Source organism: Mustelus asterias, chromosome 30 (genome assembly GCF_964213995.1).
Source record: "Mustelus asterias chromosome 30, sMusAst1.hap1.1, whole genome shotgun sequence".
Classification (NCBI taxonomy): Eukaryota; Metazoa; Chordata; class Chondrichthyes; order Carcharhiniformes; family Triakidae; genus Mustelus; species Mustelus asterias.
The window spans coordinates 10,890,961-10,903,366 of NC_135830.1; the positions used below are offsets into that span (position 1 = coordinate 10,890,961).

The 12,406-nt window shown below is 47.3% G+C and overlaps 1 protein-coding gene across 1 annotated transcript; it reads right to left on the bottom strand.

Annotated features, from left to right (window-relative positions):
• Nucleotides 1-9,126: 9,126 nt before the first annotated feature.
• LOC144480886 (putative G-protein coupled receptor 139) lies at nucleotides 9,127-11,538 on the bottom strand. Its single transcript, XM_078200518.1, has 2 exons — nucleotides 11,469-11,538; nucleotides 9,127-10,040 (listed from the first exon to the last, which is right to left on the bottom strand). The coding sequence occupies exons 1-2, from the start codon at nucleotides 11,536-11,538 to the stop codon at nucleotides 9,127-9,129; spliced, it is 984 nt and encodes a 327-aa protein (XP_078056644.1).
• Nucleotides 11,539-12,406: the final 868 nt, after the last annotated feature.

Genomic DNA, 12,406 nt, shown 5'->3' on the forward strand with positions numbered 1-12,406 from the left:
GACATACTGACCCCACTGGCCAACAGAGCAACTTTCCCCAGACCCGATCCCTGTCCCCTGACATACTGACCTCACTAATGAACAGAGCACCTTTTCTCAGGTCCTATCCCTGTACCCTGACATACTGACAGCACCCATCTGCAGAGTACATGTACGCAGGCCCTATCCCTGTACCCTGACAGACTGACCCCACTAATAAACAGAGCACATTTCCCCAGGCCCTATCCATGTACCCTGGCATACTCACCCCAATAATCAACATAAAACCTTGACCCAGGCCCCATCCCTGTCCCCTGACATACTAACCCCACTAATCAACAGAGCACCTTTCCCCAGGCGCTATCACTGTACCTTCACTTACAGACCCCACTAATCAGAGCAACATTGCCCAGGCCCTATCGCTGTGCCCTGACATACTGACCCTACTAATCACAGAGCACCTGTACCCAGGCCCTATCCCTGTCCCCTAACATACTGACCCCACTAATCAGAGCAACATTCCCCAGGCCCTATCCCTGTCCCGTGACGGACAGACCCCACTCATCAGAACACCTTCACCCAGGCCCAATCCCTGTACCATGCCCTACTGATTCCACTAATCAGAGCAATATTCCCAGGCCCTATCCCTGTCCCCTGACATACTGACACCACCCATCAGCAGAGTATCTTTACGCTGGCCCTATCCCTGTGCCCTGACATCCTGATGCCACTAATAAACAGAGGATCTTTACTCAGGCCCAATCCCTATACCCTGACATAATGACCCCACAAATCAACAGAGCACCTTTCCCCAGGCCCTATCCCTCTACCCTGGCATTCTGACCCCGTTAATCAACAGAGCAACTTTACCCGGGCCCTATCCCTGTATGTACCCTGACATACTAAACACAGTATTCAACAGAGATCCTTACCTCAGGCCCTATCCCTGTCCCCTGACATATTGACCCCACTAATAAACTGAGCAACTTTGCCCAGGCCCTATCGATGTACCCTGACATACAGACACCACTAATCAACAGAGCACCATTACCCAGGCCCGATCCCTGTACCCTGACATAATGACCCCACTAATAAACAGAGCACCTTTACCCAGGCTCTTTCCCTGTACCCTGACATACTGACCCCACTAATCAGGGCATCTTTCCCCAGGCCCTAGTCCTGTACCCTGACATATTGACCCAACTAATCAACAGAGCACTTTTACACAGACCCTATCCCTGTGCCCTGACATACTGACCCCATTAATTAACAGAGCACCTTTACCCAGGCCCTATTCCTGTACCCTGACATACTGACCCAACTAATAAACAGAGCACTTTTACAGAGGCCCTATCCCTGTGCCCTGACATACTGACCCCATTAATCAACAGAGCACCTTTACCCAGGCCCGATCCCTGTACCTTGATGTACTGACCCCACTAATCAGAGCAACATTCCCCAGGCCCTGTACCTGTGCCCTGAGATACTCAACCCACTAATCAATAAAACACCTTTACCCAGGCCCTATCCCTTTACCCTGACAAACTGACCCCACTAATCAACCGAGCCCTTTTACCCAGGCCCTATCCGTGTGCCCTGACATACTGACGCGACTGATCAAAAGAGCACCTTGACCAATGCCCTATCCCTGTCCCCTGACATACAGACACCACCAATCAGCAGAGTATCTTTACACAGGCCCTATCCCTGTACCCTGACATACTGACGCCACTAATAAACAGAGCACCTTTACCCAGGCCCTATCCCTGTACCCTAACAGACCGACCCCACTAATAAACAGAGCACCTTTTCCCAGGCCCTATCCATGTACCCTGACATACTGACCCCACAAATCAACAGAACAACTCTGCGCAGGCCACATTCCTGTCCCCTGACATACAGACTCCACTAATCAACAGAGCACCTTCATCCAGGCCCGATCCTTGTACCCTGACATACTGACCCCACTAATAAACAGAGCACCTTTACCCCGGCCCTATCTCTGTACCCTGACATACTGACCCCTCTAATCAACAGAGCACCTTCACCCAGGCCCGATCCCTGTACCCTGACATACTGACCCCACTTATCAGAGCAACGTTCCCCAGGCCCTATCCCTGTGCCCTAACATATGCAACCCACTAGTCAACAGAGCACCTTTACCCAGGCCCTATACCTTTTCCCTGTCATACTGATCCCACGAATCAGAGCAATATTCCCCAGGACCTATCCCTGTACCCTGACATACTGACCCCACTAATCAACAGCGCGCCTTCACCCAGGCTCTATCCGTGTGCCCTGACATACTGACCTCACGAACGAACAGAGCACCTTTTCCCAGGTCCTATCCCTGTCCCCTGACATACTGACTCCACCCACCAGCAGAGTACCTTTACGCAGGCCCTATCCCTGTACCCTTGACTACTGACCCCAATAATCAACAGAGAACCTTTCCCCAGGCCGTATCCCTGTGCTCTCACACACTGACCCCACGAACCAACAGAGCACTTTTACCCAGGCCCTATCCCTGGACCCTGACACACTGACCCCACGAATCAACAGAGCAACTTTACACAGGACCTATCCCTGTACCCTGACAAACTGAGTCTATTAATCAACAGAGCACATTTACCAAGGCCCGATCCGTGAAACGTGACATACTGTCCCCACTAATCAACAGAGCACTTTTGCCCAAACCCTATCCCTGTGTCCTGACATAATGACCCCACTAATCAACAGAGCACCTTTACGCAGGCCCGATCCCTGTAGCCTGACATACTGACCCCACTAATTAACAGAGCACCTTTACCCAGACCCTATCCCTATACCGTGACATACTGACCCCACTAATCAACAGAGTACCTTAACCCAGGCCCTATCCCTGTGTCCTGACAAACCGACCCCACTAATCAGAGCAACATTCCCCAGGCCCGATCCCTGTCCCCTGACATACTGACCTCACTAATCAACAGAGCACCTTTACGCAGGCCCTATCTCTGTACCCTGACATACTGACCCCACTAATCAGAGCAACATTCCCCACGCCCTATCCCTGTACCCTGACACACTGACCCAACTAATCAACAGAGTACATTCACCCAAGCCCTATCCCTGTACCCTGATATACTGACCCCACTAATCAGAGCAACATTCCCCAGGCCCTATCCCTGTCCCCTGACATAATGACCTCAAGAACCAAAAGAGCACCTTTTCCCATGTCCTATCCCTGTACCCTGACATACTGACCCCACTAATAAAAATGAGCATCTTTACTCAGGCCCAATCCCTATACCCTGACATAATGACCCACAAATCAACAGAGCAACTTTCCCCAGGCCCTAACCCTGTACACTGGCATTCTGACCCCATTAATCAACAGAGCGCCTTTACCCGGGCCCTATCCCTGTCCCCTGACATACTGACCCCACAATTCAACAGAGCACCTTTTCCGAGGTCCGATCCCTGTGCCCTGACATACTGACCCACTAATAAACAGAGCATCTTTACCCAGGCCCAATCCCTATATCCTGAAATACTGACCCCACAAATCAATGGAGCACCTTTCTGCAGGCCCTATCCCTGTACCCTGGTATACTGACCCCACCACACAGCAGAGCATATTTTACCACGCTCTATCCCTGTACCCTGACATGCTGACCCCACTAATCAACAGAGCACTTTTACCCATGCCCTATCCCTGTACCCTGACATACTGACCCCACTAATCAACAGGGCACCTTTACCCAGGCCCGATCCCTGTACCCTGACATACTGATTCCACTAATCAACAGAGTACATTTACCCAGGCCCTCTCCCTGTGTGCTGACAGACTGACCCTACTTAACAGAGCACCTTTGTGGATGTGGATACATGTGTAGTGATGCTTGGATAGTGATGTCTTCCTTGATTGTAGAAACTATTAATAATCTAATGCTTACAGTATTATAGTATAAGTGAGTATAAACTACTGCCTGGCTCCTGGCGGTTGGGTGAGATCATGTGATGGTATGGCCTTGTTCTGCAAACAACTGCCTGCTATGATAAGCTGAATGCAGCTGCGATCACTTATCACCACACAAGTGTTCTGTGTTGCAGCATACGTGCAGAGAATGTGACTGGCCAGTGAAGGTCAGCACGAGGAGTGCATGAAGGATTATTATCCTCTGATTGGTAATGCGTATATTGGGGCTATAGCTGGTAGGCTATCGGGTCGCTTGCTTTTTTTGGAAAAATGTATTTGTGTTGTACCAAAACAAAGAAGTGTGTTCAGTCTCCCCTGAGGGCTGCAGGCTTTTTTAGGCTGCATCATTAAGGAAGACTGACCCGCCGTCGTAACATAATGAACTAAGTGAAATAAAGATGTTGATTCAACATCTGGAGTTGAAACAATTTGTTGTCGAACCAAGCTGGATAGAGTGTAAATTGAGATTATCATTTGGTGTCAGAAGTGGGATTCCAACGGTCGGCAGACGGCAGAAAACGGCATTAGAGTGAGCAGCACCGAGTCCGGGACTGAGGAATTGGCCATCCAAGTGCGTGAGTACCATTGATACAACCACTTGGTTTTCCTCTGCCCTGTCATTCTGGTGTTTGTTGACCTTTCGTTTGTTGTCGCCAGCCGCCCAGACGGAATAACCCGTGATTTAATCAGCTTGTGCAACTCCAGGTCGGTTGTTATTTGGGTCACTGTGAAAACGGTGAGGTAGAAAATAAGTAGTCAGTGAATAATTGAGCAGAACCGTAATTCACTGAGGGTCGCTGTTGATCGGCGAGGATCACCAGGGAACTGGTGAGGTGGTCATAAAATTGTTAGAGCTCGAATTGAATTTACCGTGGTATTGAGTGAATACAACAGCTTGTTTTAAAATGGGGAACTATTTGGATACAACCAATCAGACAAATTCAGCCTTACAAATGTTTTGCGAGAAATATCCGGATAAAGCCACCAAATTGAGACAATTGTCGGGGGCATTGACCCATAAATTAGGGCCATCTGAATGGCCCCCAGGAGGGACCAGAAATATCCACCTTGTTAAAGCTGCGCAGCAACAAATTTGGCTCAAAGAATATGGGAAGGAAGACGAAGGAGCTTATAGGGTTATGGTTACAACATTGTCAGGAGTTAAAGGAGCAGAGTCTCCTATCCAGCTGGCAGGACAATGCTGTTAAGTTGGGAATAGAATTAATGGAGGGAGGGACTCCAAAACCAGTTGAGGTGTTGAAAAGGGAATGCTTACATAAGAAACGGTCTCTTGAGGATTGTGAGGCTTCTGAGATAGGGAACATGATGGATGGCATTAAGGTCACTGATAATGATACAGATAAGGATCTACACCATTGGATGACGGGGGCAACTACACCTCTTCCGCCTCACCCGCCTCAAGAGCAGCCCTTGCAGTGATTAAGTGCGCCGCCCATACCGCTGGTAAAGACCCTGTCACTTTAGGTAACCATAGGGCAGATGAGGCGGCCAAATTGGTTTTTAAAACTTGTCAGATGATTGTGCCCCGAATGATGATGCAGGAGAAAAGTCTGGACGCAGATGGCCCTGCCTCTGAGAAATCCATGCCAACCATCGATGATGATCTTCGATTGCAGCAGCAAGCCTTGCCTTGCGATGAAGATTTATGGAATGTATTGGGCTGTAGGGTGGACCCAGACTCCGGAGTCTGGATCACCCCTGCTAACCAAACTGTATGTCTGATACTTTGGCTCTCTGGGTAATTGATTGTGTACACTTTGCAACTCACTGTGGTGCAAGGTCTCTTAGTGATTTGCTCCTCACTTCCTGGTGGCATCCTCGCCTACAGGACATGGCACAAAGTCTAAGCCTCCGCTGTTTGATATGCCAACAGCATAATCCGGGCAAGAGTGCGCCCTGTGATCTGGGTAAGACTCCCCTGCCGGCAGGCCCCTTTGACACCCAGCAGATGGACTACATTGAGTTGCAGAGATGTCAGGGGTATAAATATGTCTCAGTAATCGTGGATGTCCTTAGCAAGTGGATTGACGCGTATCCTACATCGGATAACAAAGTGACAACTGTCGTCAGGATTTTACTGCGCGAAATTGTGCCTCGATTTGGCGTCCCGACCTGCCTGAGTTCTGACAATGGCCCACATTTTATTGCATCGGTCAATAAGGAGCTGTGCACCCAGCTGAATATTCGGCAACAGCTCCATTGCGCTCACCATCCCCAAGCTGCTGATGTAGTCGAACGTTCCAATCAAACGCTCAAAACCAAGCTGGCTAAACTTGTAGAAACTTCAGATCTGTCTTGGGTCAGACTACTCCCTGTAGCTTTATTTCAAATATGAACCACCCCTGCAGGACCGTCCCATCTCTCGCCCGCGGAGGTCTTGTATGGTCGACCCCTGCAGAACCCTTGGGATGATGGGCAACGACGCCCGTTCATTTCCATCATATGACGGATGAAATGACCTCATATATCCTCTCCCTTACCCACTCTTTGCGCCATCTCCACTCACAAGTCCGGGCTGCTCACGGTAAGCCACCTACCTTAACCACTCCCACTAAAGTAAAACCGGGCTCATTTGTCCTTATCAACAATTGGAGTCGCAAGCATTTAGAGCCGCGGTGGGAGGGCCCATTCCAAGTCTTGTTAACCACCCCTACAGCGGCTAAGGTGGCGGTTCGCGATGCCTGGGTCCACCTCCACCACTGTAAATTGATCGGGCAAGCCGAAGCCTAAAAGAATTGAGGATGACAGGGAGGAGGATTTTACGGATGATTAGTATGAGAGGCGGTACCGGGTGACATGCTCTTTACTCTGTGGTTGTTATGCTTGTCGTTATGTTTTTGTCCCCTCCAGGTGGTGGTCAAGTGTCAAGCTCATCGGCTTGGTGTTCCGTGTTGTAAGAAGGGAGGGGTTGGGGATGCTCCACAGTTTATGTGTGCCAGGATCACCTCTGCCTGAGTAAGTATTGCCATCAGCATAAATGTAGGTACGAAGCCCAGAGAGATTAGGTAATCTGTAAGTGTTTGAATTCGACCTGCATAGCTTTGCGAAAAGGGGAAAATCTAATTTGTGGCTATATGAATGGCACCCACCTTCATGCTTACGGTAGGGACTTTACGATAGTACAGATTAATGCAGAAGGAAGACTGACGGTACCATCCTGTACAGGTTCCAGATCCCTGTTCTTGGGAACCGATGATACCTATCACCAGGTTCGAGCCAACGGGACATAGCAAAAGTGTTCAGAGACCATGTACACTGAAACAGGGTATTTCTTCTTTTTCAATGGTACGGCCATCAATTATTTGTCCTACCCTTACCCCCGTTCAGTGGCAACAGGGACCACTTCCCAGCATGGTTCCTTGTCCGAGCCATTGGGGGCCTCCACGTCATCGCCATAGAAGGCCAGAGCGGCAGTTATCGGAGGAGGTTTGCACTGACTACAAGGAAATAACTGCCCCCACTCCTGGTCAGGCTGCTGGCTATGGAGCGGCGGGTTTCTTTTCCTTTGGAGCCGTCCCAGGGCGAACGGCTGCAGATAATCGTAATTACATTGCTTGCGGCCTTACCGCCTTGGGGAACGCTACAAGAGGGGCCCTCCAGGTCATCACCGCCCAACTAGAGAAACTCAGGCTGTATGCCCAGCAGAATAGATATGCCTTGGATTACCTGCTGGCTCGACAAGGAGGCCTGTGTGCCATAGTGAAGGATCACTGCATACTGGGACTAGATGAGGTCACTACTAATCTCACTAATTACCTGAACCAAATTGACCAGCAACTAGGGTCGATGAGAGAGGGCAAAGGATTAGGGGAATGGGACCTGTCAGGATGGCTTGGTTGGTTAATGAATGTGGGATTATATGCCATACTCTTGGTTCTGTGTATAAGTATTGGAATTGGCATTGTAAAGTGTCTCATCGCACGGGTGATGACCACCTTGGAATCGATAGGGTCACGACCGACTCAACCGATGATGTTCGCCGCGAGTGAGGAGGAAAAGGACAAGGAATACCAACCCATACTGGACGACGAGGTGCTGGAGGAAACCCGACGAGAAGTGGAGGCAGAATTGTATGCGGAGGATGAGAGAGATAAAGTAATATTGGACTTGATGAAAATACAATTGTAACCTGAATTGAACAAGCCACGACAATGTCAGTGGTTATAACAGAATGATAAAAGTGGGGAATGTGGATGTGGATATATGTGTAGTGATACTTGGATAGTGATGTCTTCCTTAATTGTAGAAACTATTAATAATCTAATGCTTACAGTATTATAGTATAAGTGAGTATAAACTATTGCCTGGCTCCTGGCAGTTGGGTGAGGTCATGTGATGGTATAGCCTTGTTCTGCAGACAACTGCCGAAGATAAGCTGAATGCAGCTGCGATCACTTGTTATCACACAAGTGTTCTGTGTTGCAGCATACGTGCACAGAATGTGACTCGCACGAGGAGTGCACGAAATAATATTATCCTCTGATTGGTAACAAGTATATTGGGGCTATAGCTGGTAGGCTATCGGGTCGCTTGCATGTGCTATGAAAAAAAGTATTTGTATTGTACCAAAACAAAGAGGTGTGTTCAGTATCCCCTGAGGACTGCAGGCTTTGTTAGCCTGCATCATTAAGGAAGACTGACCCGACGTCGTTAAATAATGAAATAAAGAGGTTGATTAAACACCTGGAGTTGAATCGATTTGTTGTCGAACCAAGCCTGATATAGAGTAATTTGAGATTATCATAACCATTAAACATCTCCCACTGCCTTCTCTTTCTAGTATGCATTTCTCCCTGATCAGATCCATTCCCCCTGACACTGAGCATAACCCCAGGGACCCTCTCTCCCTGTTCTGTTCTCTCTGTTACCATCCATCTGAAATCACGGAAAACCCATGGGATCTGCCTTGTTCCCATCTGCCATTTAATATGCAATATTGTTTAGTAGATAACATTTATTTTGTTACTCCTCATATACCACATGTTAATTCTGAATGCTGCTGTCCGAGGTTGGTGTTGTAAATGGCTTTATGTTTCTGACTTTACATGGCAACGTTTATTTTCTTTGTGTAAGAACGGGAAATATTGTGACGGTATCCTGTTAATAAACAAGTAAAGGTTCAAACTTGACTTCTGTAAACAAACCATTACTAGCCATTAACTGGATCATACAATACCGTGCAACTTAAAACAACTGGTGAAAATGGAGAAGGGAAAAAGCAGAACCTTCTTCAGTTCATTTCGGAACTTGGTTTGGGATACTGCATAGATAAAGGTATTGTTGCAGGAACTGAGTAACTGCAGCATGTTTGTAGTTTCTTGAAGCATGAAGTGCGGGTCATTGAAATCCAGGCCGGTGAAGTAGGCCTCACCCGTAATCCGCACGTAGAGGAAATGTCCGACGTATGTGACCCACAGGAGGAGGAAACTGAGCGAGATAGTGAACAGCAACACAATGGATCTCTTGCGGTTTGCCATCTCTGCATCTCCATGATTCTCGGCGCTCCGGAGCCTCCTGCGGGCTCTGCTGGCCACTAAAATGTGCTTCACGGTTAGGGCGTTGAGAATCAGAATGAGGAGGAATGGGAGAAAGGGCGTTAATATATGGTCCAGCCAGTCATAGGCCTGCCAGGTGGGCAAAGAGTAATAGCTGGACATAATATCACAGAACCAGGGTACCCCGTCCAGTATGTACAAGGGCTGATAGGTGAAATAGAAAGGAATGTTCTTCACGTAGCTTAGAGTACAGACAAGTCCTATAACCAGCAATGCTGTTTTCTCAGTGCAGTATCTGGCCTTTAGTCTCTGACAGCAGATGGCCACGTAACGGTCTAAGGTGAAAGCCACTGTCAGCCAGACTGAACCATCCCGGGTTGCATACACCAGCACAGTGCTGACAGCGCATCCGGGGGTGGTAGATAGGACACTGTACCGAAAATAAATGCCACCTATCCGGTTGAGGATAACAGCAGTAACCATGACAAGAAAATCAGTCACCGCTATCGCCACTGGATAGTAAGTGATGCACTGGGAGAGTCCACACCGTCCACGGGATAGGATGATGATCGCCACCAAGTTAGCTGTAAGAGAATAAAAGGAGAAAGACGTTACCAAGTGGACAGCAAAAAACAACTACTCCCTGATCCAATCAGTTGCTGAAACCCTCCTGATCCGTCTATTTGCCACCTCCAGATTTCAATTATTCCAAAGCCATTGCTACTTGTTCCACAGCCACTGCTGGATCAAACATTTGTCAATTCATAGAATATACTAATCAGTCCCTGTCACAAACACCACTCTCTGACAACTGATTCAATTCTTGTGGCTAACCATCATCTGAGGCTGGAAACTGTTTCCAATATCGATGTTTTGACAGTGGGCTGAAATTGCAGATGCCACATTCCTAAGTTGACCATAAGTGGCAGGTGGCACAGTGGTTAGTACTGCTACCTCACAGCGTCAGGGACCTGGGTTTGATTCCAGGCTTGAGTCACTGTCTGTGTGGAGTCTGCACGTTCTCCCCGTGGCTGCGTGGTTTGCTCTGGGTGCTCTGGCTCCCTCGCTCAATCCGAAAGATGTGCTGCTTGGGTGCATTGGCCATGCCAAATGCTTCCTCTGTGTATCAAAACAGGCGCCAGAGTATGGGGACTGGGGATTTTCACAATAACTTCGTTGTTGTGTTAATGTAGGTCTACTTTGTGACCAATAAATAAAAATAAGCACGAACGCAACTTACATTTACTTTCTAATACAGTCCATGGTGTCGCCTGTGCCTTAGCGTAACTTCGATTAAAATCCTTTATTATATCTCGGCTCACGACCATAGGAATAGGTTCCTGCAGCCTCAGTGAACTCTAACCGACCCAAAAGATTTGTTCCCAATGCTTATACTCATGCCACACCCATTCAGCCATCATCACTACGCTTGCTGATCTATTTTGGACAATTGCCTAGTTACAGCTCAGTTTCAGTATTCCCTCCACAATGATCCATTAAGTCGTTAGCCTCGTCAGCCTCGCCACTCCCTATCCTTGTAATATGCTGCAGCCCTAAAGCAATCTGAGAGGCTATCGTACATCTAAATCTGCCCTCTTGTCAATTCCAGACATTAACGATCCATCGCTTTCAGTGATCATTTTAGCTGCCTACACTCTTTTGCCTGGAATTCCCATCTTCAAATTCTCATTTTTCCTCTCTCTTACCTTATCTACGATTTATTGAATTAACGTACCTCTTTGACCAAACATTTCGTAATTCTGCTTGATGTACATTTCTCTGGTTCAGTAGAACTGTTGAATAATATAGCGTGTGTACAATGTTACAGTTATAATTCATATTCCTGCATTCTAATAAACAGTTGTTCAAAAAGTGTGAAGTGCAACATACTGAACTGCGTATTGCCACACACCATAATGCAAATGGAAGCAATGCACCCGAACACACGAAAATACAATGAGGCCTTTTCACCACCGTACAAATGAATAATTTAACGGGGATTCCTTTCTTACCTGGGACACCAATAGCAGCGAGCATCGGATAATAAATAGCATAAAATGGTCCATTCGCTGGCCCATGCATCGCCTTTCAGAAACTAATTGAATTCTGCAAGTTGCGCACACTATCTGCGCAAGAGCAAAATACACTCTCCTTTATACCAGGTGAGAGCCTCCAGAGGGACAGTTAAGTTACAACATCCACTTTATTAACAGGTCAGAGAACAAACAGATTAAAGGATGATCTCATATATTTCATTTGTTACATTTGTAAGGGAGATGAATGCATTGCCGATGTTTGTGAATTGCTGTCCACAAATTTACCGTCCCTCCTCGGCTCACACCATGTCCTAGCATCTCCATCAATCAGAACCCATGTTTTGTATACTGAACTGAGGTCCCATCTCTAATGGAAAAACCATCTCTTCCCATCCCACCATGATGTGGTTATAGTTGGTGGATGAGTTAATGTGTTTGGCTTACTTGGTAACTTTCTGGTGTTTAGTGCTCTATTGCTGTACAAATATTTGAACAGATTTACGATGCAACTATTTGAAATAACTATTCGCGAATATGGGGGGATGTATGAGGTGGAACCCATCGCTTGCAAATACTGCGCTCTGTGGAAACACCACACCACTTCGGTTGTTCTGATAAACCACACCTGTTGAAAGTGCCTTCAAATGATCAAGAATGAATTTAGAATTTCTAGTGAAGGAACAATTGACGCATGTCCTGCTGTGTATAAATTGATATATCGTTGGGGCAAGTAATTGCCGAGACGTGGTTTAGAACTAATAGCACCAAGTGCAGTGAAAATGAAGACAGTATCGACATTAAATAGAAATATAAATTGTTGGTGTAATAATAACTGAGACAAAACCTCATGAAATGCGAGCAGCACCAAGGCGTTATAGAATACATGGAATATATAAATAAATATTGTCCTCGTA